Source organism: Salvelinus namaycush, chromosome 12, assembly GCF_016432855.1.
Source record: "Salvelinus namaycush isolate Seneca chromosome 12, SaNama_1.0, whole genome shotgun sequence".
Taxonomy (NCBI): Eukaryota; Metazoa; Chordata; class Actinopteri; order Salmoniformes; family Salmonidae; genus Salvelinus; species Salvelinus namaycush.
In genome coordinates this window covers 19,136,720-19,155,616 of record NC_052318.1, presented here as the reverse complement: position 1 = coordinate 19,155,616, position 18,897 = coordinate 19,136,720, and the positions used below count along the sequence as shown (strand labels likewise).

General features: G+C 42.9%; 1 protein-coding gene across 1 annotated transcript in view; it reads left to right on the top strand.

Annotated features, from left to right (window-relative positions):
- Window positions 1-15,695, top strand: part of robo3 (roundabout, axon guidance receptor, homolog 3 (Drosophila)) — a 62,589-nt gene extending 46,894 nt beyond the window's left edge. The window contains exons 15-26 of the mRNA XM_039005310.1: window positions 587-764; window positions 1,075-1,311; window positions 2,255-2,294; window positions 2,672-2,811; window positions 7,350-7,637; window positions 7,990-8,140; window positions 9,840-10,064; window positions 10,453-10,649; window positions 10,937-11,053; window positions 11,298-11,444; window positions 11,826-11,974; window positions 14,981-15,695. Of these exons, the coding sequence (XP_038861238.1) occupies window positions 587-764; window positions 1,075-1,311; window positions 2,255-2,294; window positions 2,672-2,811; window positions 7,350-7,637; window positions 7,990-8,140; window positions 9,840-10,064; window positions 10,453-10,649; window positions 10,937-11,053; window positions 11,298-11,444; window positions 11,826-11,974; window positions 14,981-14,992 (1,881 nt within the window). The 3' untranslated portion in view covers window positions 14,993-15,695. The remainder of the gene's footprint in view (window positions 1-586; window positions 765-1,074; window positions 1,312-2,254; window positions 2,295-2,671; window positions 2,812-7,349; window positions 7,638-7,989; window positions 8,141-9,839; window positions 10,065-10,452; window positions 10,650-10,936; window positions 11,054-11,297; window positions 11,445-11,825; window positions 11,975-14,980) is intronic.
- Window positions 15,696-18,897: the final 3,202 nt, after the last annotated feature.

The following is an 18,897-nucleotide window of genomic DNA, read 5'->3' as shown; positions in this document are numbered from 1 at the left end:
ATAATTACGACATAGTTTCTTTGGGATTCATTAAAACAAGTAATTGGAAACAAAGGAGTAGCTATGAATTGTTTTGAATTCTTTGAAGCAAGTACCAGAAAGTACCCATAGTTACCAAATAAGTATTTTCTAAATAACAAAATATCATGTAAACACCAGCTCAAACAGGACTGTAAAATAAATTGTGTCTATATAATGACTGCCGCAGAGTCACAACAGGCAGTCCTAATAGCATGTTGACGTTTACTGTCATGAGTCTCGTCCTGGAGGCAGAACTGAGTGATTTCTTCTTAGATAGGCCAGCTACAATATCAAAATTGTCTATATTGTAAAAAAAATATAAAAACTAAAAAAAAATTTTTTATCTTCATTTAAGGTTAGGGTTAGTTGTTAGGGTTAGGGTTAGCAGTGTGGTTAAGATTAGTGTTAGGTTAGGTAAAATCAGATATGACTGTGGCTGTGCGGAGCTGCCTTCAGAACAAGATCCATGACGGAAAAAAACGCTAACCTGCGTCCTAATTTGGACACTGCAAATTTGACCTCTTCCATCTCTCACACCAACTCACCGTCCTCCAACCATCAACAGGTGTGGTGTGTGGGCAATGACACCCAGACCCGCTACCACATCAACACCACCGTGGATGGCACTGTCCTCTCCACCGTACTCAAGGGGCTGCTGCCAGGCATCCTGTACCAGGTGGAGGTGGCAGCGGTGACCAGCGCCAGAGTGGGCATCCACAGCCAGCCTGTGTCCGTCCTCATCAGTGAGTCCCCCCAGAACCACAAGCTAGCAGAATTAGACATTTCAGTTCTGCGATATCAAGGAGATAGTGGGGGTAGCTAAAATTACTGAAATTATTGCTAAGCATTTTTTAAATAAAATGTAAATGTTTGGTCATTTAGCAGACACTCTTATCTAGAGCGATTTACAGGAGCAATTAGGATTAAGTTCCTTGCTCAAGGGCACATCGACAGATTTTTCACATATTCGGCTCAGGGATTCGAGGTTGGTTATAACACTTACCAGGTAAAAGTTAAATATCACTTCACTAACTACTTGCCGCTCTCCTTCAGAGCTGCCAGTGGAGGCACCGTCAGTGCCCGGTACCGGGGGAGGCGTGGAGGGTGATGAGAGCAGCGTGAGCCTGGCCGAGCAGATTACTGACGTGGTGAAGCAGCCGGCGTTCATCGCTGGGATCGGTGGGGCCTGCTGGGTCATCCTCATGGGTTTCAGCGTGTGGATCTACTGCCGCCGCAAGAAGAGGAAGGAGCTTAGTCACTATACCGCATCGTTCAACTACACGCCTGCTGGTACTTTACACACTTTATATGATGCAATCTTTACACACCACTTAATGTTACTTTACCACAATATCAAAGAAGTATGTTGTACCATATCAATTATTCTACTGCACTTTACAAAAGGCTACTATTATACCTTAAAGTTACCTAACAAAATATTTACTTATTGCATTCTAATATATTGGCAAACTTGCACTTTACAATGGAGTGCAATGGAGAAGAAACTTCTGTTTTCTCTTTTCAAACCTGGTTGAATGACTATTTTTACACTGTAGGCACCTGAAACTTACCAAAAGTGACATAGTAAACGAGAATCACCTGCCTCCAAACAAATTCATTTGAATTCTTCTGAATTCGTAATACTTTTTTTATTTTTTTATCTACATTTCAGTTTAGATGTTTTACTTGTTGTGCAGTTGTAAATCAAATAAATCCTTGTGTGAACACCAAAATAGTCTTTCGATGCATTAAAGGGGCCATCTGCAGTTGCTACATCCGTTTTCGGGCTTATAACTTAATGATATGTACCCATTGATTCTTGAAGAATATAACATATACAGTAAATGCATCGCAAGCTTTGTTCAACTGTCATACCCCATCAGAACCCAAAATATAAGGTTGCTTTACTCAAATGTTTGAAACAAAGCAAATGTAAACAAACACTATACAGCCTGAAAACATGGTTAGAACTATAATTTTGATATCATGGACGTTCAGTACTTGCATCCATAGCTTTGTCTATGAATTTGAGAGTGGTTACATTTCTCCAGCCCCATCCCTCAGCCTATTACTGAAACAGAATATGAATGCGCTTTGTTATTTTTTCAAATGCTGATTCCTGCTTTAGGGGTGCCAATATATTACAGCGAAATGTACCATACTGCACTGTGGCAACCTTACTGTATTTTACCTTGCCATTCACACCTGAATGCACATTTAATTTTCTCTGCAGTTGGCTTTCCACATGGAGAGGCATCTGGACTTAATGGAAGGTAAGGATCCCTGTTTATGTAATTTCAAGTTGACTTTCACATTCTTATATTAGACCTTTTTTTGTAAAGTGGTGAGAACAAAGTTGTGGATTGGCATCAGATATGATCATAGTGTACATATTAGTGTACACATGTACATATTACCTCAATTACCTTGTCTAACCGGTGCCCCCACACATTGACTCTGTACCGGTACCCTCTGTATATAGCCTCGCTATTGTTATTTTACTACTGCTCTTAAATTATTTGGTACTTTTATTTCTTATTTCTCGTAGGTATTTTTCTTAAAACTGCATTGTAAGCATTTCACTGTAAGGTGTTGTATTGGGCGCATGTGACAAATAGAAATGGATTTGATTTGATGAATGATGTTTTAGGCCTGGCATGCTGGGTGGCAACATGGGCAACTACCCATGGCTGGCAGACTCTTGGCCCACCACCAACCTGGTCCACAGTGGCAAGGAGGCTGTCAACTGCTGCACCTCCAAACATGACACGGCAGAGAGATACTACAATGGTATGAGACACAGCATGATTCTGCTCACGATGGCCATTTTGTTTTGTACACAACCAGGGATTATCTCTTCAATGCCTTTTGGTCTAGTCTCAGTCTTTGAAGAAACCTCAATGTATAGTTGCCCTCTGCACGCGATATAAACTTGAATGGTATACTACGGGGCTGCCAACATGCACGCATTTTGCGTACCAACTACGCAATTCTCTGTCCATGCAGGTACGAGTTCCGAGTTAAAAGTATGCAGAAATTAATAGGGCCTGATTTTTATTTTTATTTTTATTTTTTTAATAAAAAATTAATCCACTGAGTAAATCTAACAGCAGTTCACTCGCATTTGCTAGTGAAAGAAAGAATACCCTCTCGCTAGGGACAGAGGTCCCAGGCAGAGCCAGGTAGCGCCTTGCTAACATGGCAATATGAGGGTAAATTAACTCTTTGGTCTTCCACCATGTAAGTGGATCAGCATCCAGGGGACCTTGACCTTTGACTTGGTTCCCTGCTCCTGGGTCGTGAACAACTCTCCAAAAAGCTCAGTCATGGCAGACTTATTTTCTGGAGGAGAACCCCTGTCGCCTGGCTTGACCCTGCAGAATTAAATTAGATGAAAATACTATCTCTGAAGTGGCTTTAAAAATATGATTTGTTGTTAGAAATATATATCAGACACTATTATGACAATACAATTATTACCTTATAATGAATTGTTAAATCACTAATTAATAAAATAATACATGTCACATTAACAAAATAAATACAATACCTGTTGTATATTGGTCACAATCTCTGCTGTAAGTTCATAGTAGACTCTCAGATGAGCAGCAGCATCCAGGTGCAGCAGGGACTTGAACCGGAGGTCCAAAGCGGTGCTCTTGTGTAAGAAGTCTTGGACCAGGGTCATCATATCTAGGCTCCAGGTTAACTCTGATAGCAGTCTTGACATCCCTTACTGCGGGTTCATCTTCATCAGATGCCACCATTGATTTCAGGATCATTGTTTTCATAGGCAGGACCATGGAAACTGATGGAATGCTCTCAGTGCAGATCAGTGTTGTGACTGTTTTGAGAGGTTTGCACACTTTGATAACTTCCGTTGCTAGTCTTATGTTATTTTCAAACAGTCACAATATCTTTGACATTCTTCCTCACAGCTTGATCAGTCAGTGTAGAATACACCGCAACTTTCTGCTCAAGGTATCTCTCAACCATGTCATGGCTTGAATTCCATCTAGTAGGGACATCTTGGATTAGTTTGTGGTTTGGCAGCTCCAGCATCTCCTGTTTTGTCTTGAAAACATGTGCAGCAGTTGTGCTTTTATGAAAGAGGGATACCACAGTCCTGATCTTTGCTAGGAGGCAAGAGACTGGATTCACTGACATTGCTTTTTGAGATGCTAGATTAATAACATGAGCAAAGCATCCTATCTGTGGCCCCAGTCCAGCTAGCGCAACTGCATTTACAATATTTCTAGTGTTGTCAGTGGTCACAGGAATCGTTACATTATTCCTCTCCAACTTCCACACTGCAACTACTGCCCTTAGCTCTTCCCCCAAGTTTACACTGTTGTGACTACTCTCAAGGGGACGTGTTTGAAAGAGATGGCTTTTTATCTCCCACTCTGCCATAATGAAATGAGCCGTTACAGTATGGTAGCTCTAGACGTCCAACTGTCTGCTGTTAGAGCAACAGACCTCATTCCTGACAACTTGCTCTCAAGTTTTTTTTGTTGTTGTTGTATAAGGCAGGTATTAATGTCTGGGCAAAATGGAAGGAATAGTGAAGCATTCTGCATTCTCTACCACAGAGAAGGGTCTCATATCTGCCGCTATGAATTTTGCCTTCGCTCCGTTGATTTCTTTAGCCCTACCGGAGTCAGCCGCATATTGTTGCCTGAAGGCTGTGGGGAGAAGTGGTTGCCGATTGGTTGCCGTTTCATTTTTTCGCCTAGTCACACTGATTGGCATTTTGGGGTGATGTCGGCGCAAATGAGTAGTCATGTTAATCGTATTGCCACTCGAATAGGCTATCAGCAATGAACAGAGCATACATGTTGTAGAAGTTTTATCCACCACTCGTTGGCAATCCCCGTTATAGTTTACAGGGAAACTGAAATGTTCCCAGACGGCAGACCTGAATGATACTGGGGCGTCTTCTAGTTCTGGCTCGCCAATGCTTGCCATGTTGCTCCTTTGCATTTAGCTAACTGCTAATTCCTTCATAAGATAATTGCTGCTACGACGGTCTCTCAGCTCTGTTCTCGCTGGAGTAAAATAACTAATGAGCAGAGCTGCAGACAACTATAAACAACTTTATTACTATGTGGATATTTTTCCCACGCTAATTTATACGCCATTGGTTTATGCAATAGTATTTTTTTTTACAATTAAATATACTGTATATATATACACATATATTTTCCTAGCTATAATATATGATTAATGTATTGTTTAAAAAAAATATGTTTGTTTTTCGTTCTAATTAGATGGGGTGGCAGGTAGCCTAGTGGTTAGAGTGTTGGGCCAGTAAACGAAAGGTTGCTGGATCGAATCCCCGAGCTGACAGGGTAAAAATCTGTCGTTCTACCCCTGAACAAGGCAGTTAACCCACTGTAAATAAGAATTTGTTCTTAAGTGACTTGCCTCGTAAAATATATTGTTTGTGACTTTTACCATATGTGTAAATGGAATGCTGTCAAGAAATAAAGCGAGCGTTCTACGCGCATGAGTTGATTCTTCAATTTCCGGCGTGCATCTGGTACTCTAAAATGTTGGACAGGGTTGGCAGGTCTGAATATCTTCTGCAAACCAAACAGGTTGAATTGTTGTACTTTTATATTTTATTGTGCTTACTGTATCCTGTATACAGTGCATTCGGAAAGTATTCAGACCCCTTCCCTTTTTCCACATTTTGTTACGTTACAGCCTTATTCTAACATGGATTAAATCATTTTTTCCTCATCAATCTACACACAATACCCCATAATGATAAAGCAAAAACAGTTTTTTAGAAAAACTGAAATAGCTTATTTACATAAGTATTCAGACCCTTTGCTATGAGACTCAAAACTAAGCTCCGGTGTATCCTGTTTCCATTGATCATCCTTGATGTTTCTACAACTTGATTGGAGTCCACTTGTGGTAAATTCAATTGATTGGACATGATTTTTAAAGGCACCCACCTGTCTATATACACAGTTGACAGTGCATGTCGGAGCAAAAACCAAGCCATGAGGTTGAAGGAATTGTCCGTAGAACTCCGAGACAGGATTGTGTCGAGGCACAGATCTGGGGGAAGAGTACCATTTTTTTCAGCATTGAAGGTCCCCAAGAACACAGTGGCCTCCATCGTTCTTAAATGGAAGAAGTTTGGAACCAGCAAGACTCTCCCTAGAGCTGGCCACCCGGCCAAACTGAGCAATCGGGGGAGAAGGGCCTTGATCAGGTCCCCGATGGTCACTCTGACAGAGGTCTAGAGTTCCTCTCTGGAGATGGGACAACCATCTCTGCAGCACTCCACCAATCAGGTCTTTATGGTAGAGTGGCCAGACGGAAGCCACTCCTCAGTAAAAGGCACAGGACAGCCCACTTGGAATTTGCCAAAAGGCACCTAAAGGACTCTCAGACCATGAGAAACAAGATTCTCTGGTCTGATGAAACCAAGATTGAACTCTTTGGCCTGAATGCCAAGTGTCACATCTGGAGGAAACCTCCTGGCACCATCCCTACGGTGAAGCATGGTGGTGGCAGCATCATGCTGTGGGGGTGTTTTTCAGCGGCAGGGACTGGCAGACTAGTCACGATCGAGGGAAAGATGAATGGAGCGAAGTACTTAAGAGATCCTTGTTGAAAACCTGCTCCAGAGTGCTCAGGACCTCAGACTGGGGCGAAGGTTCACCTTCCAACAGGACGACAACCCTAAGCACACAACCAAGACAATGCAGGAGTGGCTTTGGGACAAGTTTCTGATTGTCCTTCAGTGGCCCAGCCAGAGCCCGGACTTGAACCCAATCGAACATCTCTGGAGAGACCTGAAAATAGCCTTGCAGCGATGCTCCCCATCCAACCTGACAGAATTTAAGAGGATATGCAGAGAAGAATTGGAGAAACTTCCCAAATACAGGTGTGCCAAGCTTGTAGCGTCATACTCAAGAAGAGTCAAGGCTGTAATCGTTGCCAAAGGTGCTTCAACAAAGTACTGAGTAAAGGGTATGAATTCTTATGTAAATGTGATATTTAAGTTTTTTATTTCTAAAAACCAGCTTTTGCTTTGCTTTGTATTGTGTGTAGATTGATGAGGGAAAAAACACATTTGAATCCATTTTAGAATAAGGCTGTAACGTAACAAAATGTGGAAAAAGTCTGAATTCTTTCCGAATACACTGTATGTCATGGTAACTGTTTTGGGTAATACAAGAATCGCTTAACTCACATAACAATACTAACTCTGCAGTTAGTTGAATAACAAATTAATTTTCATTACCATAAGTCAGTCACCTGTCACCTGAATCTGACTTCTCACTTCTGACCCCTCTCACCATCAGAAGCGGGCATCTCTAACTACTTGAACCAGACAGAGAAGTACAGCACGGGCAGCTCCAACGAAGGTCCTATCTACAGCACCATCGACCCCAACGCCGAGGACCTGCGTAGCTTCAACAGCCCCTACTCCTCCACCACGCCCTACGCCAGCACTCCCATCATGCCCTTCACCAACCAGGCACTCCATGGCTCTCACAGCCCCACAGAGCAAGATGGCGGTCACTGGATCACCCAGCCCGCCGGACCCTCTTCCCAGTACGCCCAGCCCGAGCGCTGCAGGACGGACTGCGGTAAGACAGTGTTTAAGACTGTGTTTCCATTGGTAAATGGTTCAGTGTGGGGCACCAAGACCCCAAAAGCAACATTCACAAAATGTAAACATAATAACTGGAGGCACCTTGACATTTTTGGAGCCATGAAACCGTATTATGGTACCTACTAGCTAGCAACAAGAGAGGTAGCGGTAGCTAACCTACTGTGTAACACTGATTCATGTCTCCAAAAATGACAAGGGATCTCCAGTTATGTTTCCATTTTGCGGTTTGTGACATATACCTTTTTCAAGAATATTAAAACGAATTTAGAGACCTTAGGACCTCCATTGAACAGCACTAACCCAGCTCTTTGTGTGTCTATGTGTAGGTAAACCCAAGCAGAAGTCCATGGGGAAGGCGGTGAAGACCCCTTCTCTAAAATGGACAGAAGCCCTCCCCCCACCCCCCTCATCTGGGGAGCTGGAGCAGTGTGTGGTAGAGGATATGCCCATGGATGACCATGAGGACATGGAGCTAGGGTAAGCACACAGACACACATGAATACACATAAGCGTGAACACATGCGCACACACACACTCTTACGATGTCTGTCATAACACACACCAACTAAACACACACATACACATCAGTTACACCATCTTCTTGCTAACTTTGAGGTCATACTGATTGAGGTATGGTAGCTCTCTCATGTAACCTCTGTGGACAATCTTTATAGGTCTGTATACTGTCCTATGGACCTTTGACTCTCTCACACTGTGTTTCTCTTGGCCCATGTCCTTGCACTCTCAGGCCCCACTGACACATAGTGGTGGGCCAGAGCTTTGTGTGGAGGTTAATGACGTTTCTGTCTGACAGGACAGTCTCTTCTTTGGTCTCTCTCTGTTAACCCGTTGCTAGCTCTGGACCTCAATGCACCTTTTATTCCAGGTCCCCGCTGAACCACATTACTGTCACACTGCAAAATGGATACATACGCATTCGCCTACACACATAGTCACACATGCATGCACGCACACACTTCATATAACACAGTATTGTCAAGGCCAGCAAGTCAGTATTCATAACGTTTTGGCAAGGGGACCATTCACTTATCGCTCCTAACTGCCACTCACTCCTCTAGAATAGGCTAGGCTAGCAGCTCAACTAAAGCAGGCATGAGGCTTAGAAACTTCTACCTCTAAGCATTTCGGACAGCTAGATTACATTGGCGTTATCCAAGAAGCTAGCAGGCAGTTAGCAATTTAGCCACCATTCCCAAGTTCCAACCCTCTTACACATTGACCCCGTTAGCTAATGACATTAGCCTACGTTAGCCCGTTCCCCTTCTCATGTTCTTTTCTCCTGGTCACCAGAACAAAGTAATCATTAAGCAGCCTTCTCATGCACCGCCCTCCCTGCGGTTAGCCGTTAGCAGTTAGCAGAGATTGGTGATGAACCCACGATAACAGCGTTAACCTATGAGTTAGCCCCTGTGGCTAGCTGAGAGGAACGTTGGCCTGGCATTATGACATTAACTAGGTTACTCCCTGGCCTTGGCCATTTCCTCCATGATGTACACACACATGAACGCACTTGGCACTCACACAGACACGAACGCGCGCACACATACTTCTCTACCAAACACAAATGTATAAAAACTGTTTCCATGCACACGTATGAAAAACATAGCTGAAAAACATTTCCCATGTTGTGAAGAAGCCAGTTCAGTTTGATGGAAATGCCTTAGGCATAGAAGGACATGGAATGTGATTTATTTTCACCCAGGTGAAGTCTCTTGTTCAGACATGGCCCTCAGCAGACCTGTAACAGGTATAGTGTTGCCCACAGGGAAGACTGTCTAATGATGCTGTAGAGCAGTGGAAATCAATACGGTACAGACAAATACTGTAGGCATTAGAGAGGGAGGGCCACCCATAGAATTAGGAATTAGAATACTTAATAATTTAATAGGATCTCGTTGGAGCCACCATCGTGAATGTGCTATGATCGATCTACTGCTCCATAGCACATACTGCACAAGCAGTGACGTAGTGGTGACTGTTTTATAATGGTCCAGATTGAAATTGCCCTTAGACACAGATCTAAGAACAGTTTATCCTACCCAATCCTGACCATTAATAAGGAAAATGTAAAAACTGACCATAGATCATTCTCTAGGATCCACGTCATCCTCCTCTGTCTAAAGTGAACCTATGGAATAATTACATTTAATCGCAGGTCTGATGAGGAAGAGTGGTGCCCGCCCCTTCCGGAAAGAACCTATCTGATCGAGGGCTGTGAGGTAGGTCCCGCCCCTCCCCTCAGGGGTGACGCCTCGTCCCCCGCCACCTCCTTTAGTCACCAGTCCACCGCCACCCTCACACCGTCGCCCAGAGAGGAGAGCCGCCATCCACCCCACAACACAGCACGCCTTCACCACCTTGATGGACAGCAGCTAGCATGGTATGACATGACAAAACAGTCAAATTCTAAAAGTCACATGATGTATGTACAAACAAATGGTTTGATGCCATTCCATTTGCTCCGTACCAGCCATTATTATGAGCTGTTCTCCCCTCGGCAGCCTCCACTGATACTAATGGTGATGGCAGTGAATACCTCTTGTTCAAATTAATAAAATGGTAATAACATAGGTATAATCATTGCTTTGGTATGGTAATTGCCCAATGTAATTAACAGCAGATAACACAATGCTCATGATATGAGCAGTAAAATCCCCATTCAAATAAACAAAACAATAATTCAATTGTGTAACATATCATCGTAGTAAAATAACAGTAGTATGTCATTGCTATTGCTAACCACCCACTCTTTCTTTGCCATTATACAGTAGGTTACCTTGCGGTCCCGTCTCAGTGCCCCGGGCGCCCAGCCCACCCCTCACCCAGTCCAACCCCAACCTCTCAGCCCAGCAACACGGTGAGGGCTCCGAGGTGGGCACACCGCTCCGCAATGGCTTGGCCCACCGCCGTGACCTCAGCCAGGGGGCAGCACTGAGTGCCGACAATGTCAGCTCCACCACACCTGGTCAGTGACGCTTACTGCTCTGTGCAAACACACACGAGTGAATGCACCACCTACGGATTTGCATAAACACATTCAAAGCCAGAAGTGCACGCACATGCATGTACACACACAGAAAATGAATTACATTAATATCCAGTATGTAATTCATGTTATTCGTAACACCTAAACGATCAGCTGAAATTACATAAGGCATTGCAATGTTGTTATTTATCCATGTATACTGCTTCAAAGGACCAATGTCCAATTACCTTCTAGTAATGTTTTCTGTCTTTCTGGCTGACCTACAGTAAGAGCTCAGCCCTCCCCAGCTGACAACACACACGCTCCCCCCGGCCTGAAGTCTCGAGTGAAAAAGAAGACTTCCAACAGCGGAGCTTACAGAAGAGAGGTGCTTAATCAAGGAGGTGAGTGTGTGTGTGAGCATATATTCGTTGATTTGTTTGTTCACACAAACGCACGCACACACGCAAACACACACACATGTGCGTGTGTGTGTGTGAGTGAACAAACAAATCAATTAATATATGTTGGGCATGAGCATGTCTCTGTGTGCGTAAAGCCTACATTATTGCCTATATGTTTATATATTTACTGGTCTTCCAGTGCAGTCCAACCCTAACCCTGTTGTCCATGTGTCTTCTCCTCAAGACCTCCCTCCTCCACCAGAGCCACCTCCAGAGAATGGAGCAGTGCGGTGCCCAGCAAGGGCTGTAGACTGTGGCCAAGCATCCCTGGACAGAGAGGGAGAAAGGAGCACCCCCTACAGGAAGGGATCAGGACAGAGACGCCAAGATGGTGAGTGGTGCAGATACTGAAGTGTGGTGTGCAAACTCACACACATGCACAGTCTCATATTCACAACACACACACAAGCACAGCCAGAGCCTTTGCAGTTGCCTATTAGCACTCACTCCCAAACACAGTCACTCTTTCACCCAGAAAATACTAATTCACACAAATAATAATACAGAAATCAATTATGCTCATAAACCCGTTCTCACACACATATGAATACATTTAATTTCACAAATCCATCCATTAAAACTCTTATTACTTCCTCTTTCCTTCAAGACCCTCTTTCATCAGTAGAATAGCCATTTGTCTCACTCTCCATTCCCAATATGGAAATCCCTGACCCTAATTCTTCCCTCTCCTCCAATCCCATCTCCTCCACAGATGAGGACCTGATCCCGTACAGCAAGCCCAGCTACCTGGCGGGGCGGGGGTGTCAGATGTCCAGTAACTGCTCCACTACAGGAAGCTCCTCATCGCGGGGCTCCACGGGGTCACGAGGGGGTCCCGGCTCAGGCAGAAAACACAACGAGGTGAGACAAGGGTTCTGGTTCTTGGGAGCCACAATATCTGTTGTTTTTTCTTCTCTCTGGCATTTAGTTGAACTATTCATATCAAGAAGAGACTACATTAGTAGGAATAGTGGTAATACAAGGGGACTATGATTGGTTCTAGTTATTGGGAGCTACAATGTCTGCTGGAGTTCAGTGGTTAATAGAGGGGTGAGAAGAGATACTACAGCATTGTATTGTAGCATTTTTGCACTACAAAGCTGCATGTTCGTTTTGGTTACTCTTTATTGTTTTGTTGCTGGTTCACATTAATAAACATGATGAACGCCTTCCACGCTGCACCTTGGTCCAATCCTTGCAACAATGAGCGTGACATGCATGCATATCGTCGCATTTGCGTAGTAGCATAGAGCAGTAGAGTAGAGGCTCTCACAGAAGTTGCACACATTGGGAGCATTTTTAGTAGCCAAGGATCCGGGAAAAATGTAACCTTTTATAAACACATTTCATGCAATGCTACGTAATTTTACATGACTGGAGACTCTGGTAGAATCTTTTTTATTGCACACAAATAATTGAAATGGCAGGCTACTTTGACACTGACAAACTGAGAATCTGAGATTAATAAAAATTACCTCGTCTTGAATCCATCAATAGCCTAAGCCTAGGTGTGTGGAGACACATATTGTAGGCTACAATGTGAGGAGGAAATTATAGTCCTAAAAATGCTTTCCAGTTTCTCTGACTCGCCCAATGATGCGCAGCTCACTCACTGGTGATGGCCATGCGCTCGTGCCAAAAGCCTATCTCTCTCTCTCGTAAAACAATATTTGGAAGTTGATCAAATATTTTGGTAGCCTACAGCATAGTCTTTTCAGCAGGAGCCATTTGCTTTCCAACCTGTGTTTTCCCTCGATTCTATTTGAAATATTGCGAAAGGCCTGTTTTGTCTGCATGCTGTTTTTTTACTGACAGATTTGCCGCGCGTTCCCGACTGTAGGCTATTCCTTGTTATTGGGCTACATTCAACAGCTAGGCTACTTTAAAAAAAGAAGCAATTGATCCTCTGTGGCTAAATTATAGGTCTTCTCATGGTGTAGTAGGCTATTATGAAGTATTTCATTTATTTCAGAACAGACAGCAGTAATTCTATAATTTTGACAAATTTACTCTAATTTATCTGGCGGCGAAAGGCTCCTCCAGAACCCTATGATTCAATTAGGAAATAAATGAAGTACTGGAGAGATGAGAGTTGCAGGCTCATGTCTATCAGAGCAGAGAGGCACAGAGATCATAAAAAGTTAATCTCATTCTAGTTATGTGAGAGATACTGATGCGCATCTCACACAGCCATGGCCACGCGTTGGTCTCAAACATAGGTTACTATGTTGCACAAACCATAAACCCAGGCCGGCCTAACCCAAATTAACTCTTAGAATATTAGGCCCAGGCTGAAAATATACTTTTTGACATCACATTTTTTTGTGGGGGCAGGAGAATTAAGGAAAAGACAACTCTATAGAACTTTGATCGCTTTGATTACAATTTTTACATTGCAAAAAGTGAAAATAATTTGTAATACCTGGAGAGGTACCAGATCCAGCCAAATAGGTGCCGGAACAAAACAGTCCATAACTGAGAGGTGGTTATACTGTCTATGGTTCAGTGCTAGTGTCATACATAAATAATCATTCATTAGCATGGAAATGCTGACACGAGGGATAACTGAGCAAAATGATAAACCTTGTCAAGCGTGTAGTACAAATACTATATATTGTATCTCTATAGAAAAATATGTGCACATACTCACAAATACTTATCTCTCTCCATTAAAATATACACTCATGCACACACACAACACAAAACCCTCTGCACAGTGAATAATAATGTCAAGGATAGCCCCGTACCCCACTCTCCCTCTATAGTGCACTACTGAGGGAACACTTCTCTGCGTGATTGTTGCTTATATGCACTCCCTGCAGGCTCCCTAGTGAGGGGGATGCCCCCCCACCCCCCACCTCCACTGCCCTTCTTGCTCCACCAGGAACATAAAAGCCAGAGCCTTACAATAGAAGGACTGTGTGTTTCACTGGGGAGCCAGTTGCGGGTTACCCCTCTTTCTGTCATGGTGCTGAGCCTTATGTTTCCACTTGGACAGAGCAGTTGAATGGGGTATCTGTGTGATTGGGGAGGGAGTTGTTCTTTATCCCCCCAGCGGGGGATACGTTTTGTGTGACTCCCTCAGATCTTGACTTCCTCGATTAACGGCCAATCCCTCGGGTGATTGCAGAGTCAAGTAATCCATGAAGGACGAACCAGAGCTGCTCCCATAGGGCGGTTGACTAGAGTTTGGGTTACAGCGAGATAGAGCTGAATAGGGGTTTTACCCTGGTTTAGAAACATTTTATGATGGTTATTAGTAAAAATGTGGGTTTTCTCCCAAAAGTGTATACTTAAAAGCAGCTGAGTAAAGTACTTAAATAAAAATACTTTAACATACCCTGAAAACCAACTTAGGTAGTATCTGTACTTTATTTTACCATTTATATTTTTTACAACTTTTGCTTTTACTTTACAACATTTTAAAGAATGTTATGTGCTAAATTTTCTCTGACTCCCAAAAGTAATTTTTTACTTTTGATACTTAAGTATATTTTAGCAATTACATTTACTTTTGATACTTAAGTATATTTAAAACCAAATACTTTAACTATTTTTATATGAAAGAATCTTTACTTTCACTCAAGTATGACAATTGGGTACTTTTTCCACGACTGCTTAAAAGCCACCTCCTTAGGGTTTTTAAGCTCCTGTCATTTAGTTTTGTATCTGGTTATGGGTTCTGTTTTGAAAATAAATTGACAACTAAATACATGTTGTTGTATTCAAAACTAGCGATGTAGACTACCTTTTTGATTTATGAGACATGCTTTGTGAGAGCTCCTTACTGTTATGTGCAGATAATAATTTCTGCGTTTTCCCCCTTTTATTCATATGTTGACACGTCTGTCTGTCTGTCTGTTGCAGGAAATGAGATAAGTGGATACCGGAAGACTCGCAGAAAACAAAACACCTTTGTCGTTCGACGTTCCTTTGATGCCTCCCATTTTCTTTCTTCGAGCAAAGCAAACAGAAAAAAAATTAAGATCACTTTCTGAAGAACAATGGAATAAGAACGGATTTTCATAAATTGTTTTATATTATTATGATTATTTATGACTCTCGGGCTTGGCCCGTGTTCATTTGCAAATAGCCATTGCTGTACTGTTTTTACGTGGGCTCTGGATAAAGGGAAAGAAAAAGTATATTGTATTTATAAGGAAAAACACATGTATAAAAAGTTAATGTCTTGAATGTGCCAACGTCATTTTGTAGAACTGTATACCCTTCGGAAAGCATAAAGACTATTGCACTCTTGTTGTGGTGGAGAAACAACAACAAATATGAAGCACAAAGTGTGTTCATGTCAGGCAGCCGGCCGGACAGCTGAACCTGCAGGGGTCCTCGTGCACTCAGGACGACTCTGCCTGTCTTCTCTGGATCCCTATCGCCCCTGGTCCAATGAGAATATTATTTTCAAAGTTGTTGGGGTTTTTTTACAGAAGAAGCTAGTTGTGAACTGACAGACCGACAACGTTGTGAAAAGATTGTAACCGTCACTTTTGAAGGACTGTTGCTGCGATTGTGCGCCGACTTGCATATTCTGTTAAAAAAAACAAAATAACCTGTTCTGTCAACTAACTTTTTGGTAGTCTTGTTGTTTTGTAATAATACAATAAAATACATTTGTTGAACAATAAATTGGGTACCTTTTTGGACTTTACAAGTCATGTTTCATAAGAATGTCTAGAAATAAGTTTACTGTGTACGACCCCCCACCCCTTCTTTCCAGGTGGAATGAAAATGTAAAAGCTTAGCTGAAGTCATGTTTTCTTAATTTTCTTCCTGAAGCCTCTGACTATTCACAGTACATTCCACCTGGTTGGCTCTGCATGGAGAAGTATGCAATTCCCAGTGTGACGGGCCTTAACCCAGAGCAATAAATAACACGCACCCTCTCCTCTGCCCACCTGAGACATCACACACTACCCTGAGGTTCCCTGTATACATATATATATATATCAATACACACACGCACACACACACACACACAAACTGGCAAACAATAGAGTGTCCTGGGAGTACTCTCATTGTGCCCCAGCAGTGAACTGAAAAAGGGCACGATGTGTTGTCTTTGTACGGTACTGTAGCCTACTGTTGTGCCCTGGAAAAACAAGGCATGTTGCAGAAATTTGTCTTTTGATCCTAGCTGGATCAAGGAGTAATTCAAATGGGAGTTGGAATGGGACTGCTCTCTGTGTAGTTAATCGGCGATGCACTACTATGCAAGTCAGGTCACAAGAAACACAGACAAAGACAGGAGACACACAGGTCTCCGAATTAACATATTCAGACCAACTCATATACCTATTATAGCTCAGCTCGACAGAGACTACCCAAAACAATGATGTACGACTGATATACAGCACTTCTACCTTCATGTATCCCTAAACTAGCTCACGGGCCCTTTCAACACACTGTAGACAGGGAAGAGCCTTTAGGACTCGCCCTCAAACCTCACCCCCACTTATCCCCCACCTTCATGGCATCCTGGAAGGCCCCTTTCCCACCTTCAACCCCCCAACCCCCCCATTTCTCCCCTGTTGGCATTAATCATCCAGCTCATTCATTAGGCCAGTGTCAAGCCGGAAACGCCCACTAGAGAAAGAGAGAATAGCCTGAGAAAGAGAGAGCAAGATGGAGAGATGAGAAGTTGGGGATTGGGCTGGTCATTAAAACCCCTGTCCCATCCAACATGTCACATTCCAATTTCCATGTTAATTGCATGGCAGAGAAGAGATGGATGTTTTTGACTTTTAGGCAGACGTCTGTATGCAAAATGGGTCGCAAATAAAGCCTTATGCAGTCAAGAGGATATGTGAGCAGAAGAAAAGTATATGTATGTATGAATGTAAACTTTTGGGGATTGAACATTAGTTGGTTGAGTTAGTATGTTTGAAGAGAAGAGTAGAGAAAGGACAAAATAAGAGGAGAGAAGAGGAGAAGAGAAGCGGAAAGGAGAAGAGAAGAGAGGAAGCTGGAGGGACCCTTCTGTCTAATCTGGTCCAGACCAGATCTGGGTCACAGAAGGCAGGCTCCCATGGGGTCTGACCAATTCACCATAGACTCTGATCACACAATGCACAGGAAACACCACCAACCAGGGCCAACCAAACACCCCCAATATGACACCACCACGCAGCACTAAGTGTTAGAGGCGGCAGGTAGCCTAGTGGTTAGAGCGTTGGACTAGTAACCAAAAGGTTGCAAGATCAAATCACTGAGCTGACAAGGTAAAAATCTGTCGTTCTGCACCTGAACAAGGCAGTTAACCCACTATTCCTAGGCTGTCATTATAAATAAGAATTTGTTCTAAACTGGCTTGCCTAGTTAAATAAAGGTAAAATAAAAAACATGTACAGTTGATGTTGGAAATTTACATACACTTAGGTTGGATTCATTAAAACTTGTTTTTCAACCCCTCCACAAATTTCTTGTTAACAAACTATAGTTTTGGCAAGTCGGTTAGGACATCTACTTGTGTATAACACAAGTCATTTTTCCAACAATTGTTTACAGACAGATTATTTCACTTATAATCCATTGTAACACAATTCCAGTGGGTCAGAGGTTTACATACACTAAGTTGACTGTCCCTTTAAACAGCTTGGAAAATTCCCGAAAATGATGTCATCGCTTTAGAAGCTTCTGACAGGCTAATTGACATCATTTGAGTCAATTGGAGGTGTACCTGTGGATGTATTTCAAGGCCTACCTTCAAACTCAGTGCCTCTTTGCTTGACATCATGGGAAAGTCAAAAGAAATCAGCCAAGACCTCAGAAAAAAAATTGTAGACCTCCACAAGTCTAGTTCATCCTTGGGAGCAATTTCCAAATGCCTGAAGGTACCACGTTCATCTGTACAAACAATAGTACGCAAGTATAAACACCATGTGACCTCGCAGCCGTCATACCGCTCAGGAAGGAGACGCGTTCTGTCTCCTAGAGATGAACGTACTTTGGTGCGAAAAGTGCAAATCAATCCCAGAACAACAGCAAAGGACCTTGTGAAGATGCTGGAGGAAACAGGTTCAAAAGTATCTATATCCACAGTAAAACGAGTCCTATATCGACAAAACCTGAAAGGTCAGTCAGCAAGGAAGAAGCAAGCCACTGCTCCAAAACCGCCATAAAAAAAGCCAGACTACGGTTTGAAACTGCACATGGGGATAAAGATCGTACTTTTTGGAGAAATGTCCGCTGGTCTGATGATAGAAAAATAGAACTGTTTGGCCATAATGACCATCATTATGTTTGGAGGAAAAAGTGGGACGCTTGCAAGCTGAAGAACACCATCCCAACCGTGAAGCACGGGGGTGGCAGCATCATGTTGTGGGGGTGCTTTGCTGCAGGAGGGACTGGTGCACTTCACAAAATAGATGGCATCATGAGGTAGGAAAATTATGTGGATATATTGAAGCAACATCTCAAGACATCAGTCAGGAAGTTAAAGCTTAGTCGCAAATGGGTCTTCCAAATGGATAATGATCCCAAGCATTCGCTGTGGCAAAATGGCTTAAGGATAACAAAGTCAAGGTATTGGAGTGGCCATCACAAAGCCCTGACCTCAATCCCATAGAAAATTTGTGGGCAGAAGTGAAAAAGCGTAAGCGAGCAAGGAGGCCTACAAACCTGACTTAGTTACACAAGCTCTGTCAGGAGGCATGGGCCAAAGTTCACCCAACTTATTGTGGGAAGCTTGTGGAAGGCTACCTGAAACGTTTGACCCAAGTTAAACAATTTAAAGGCAATGCTACCAAATACTAATTGAGTGTATGTAAGCT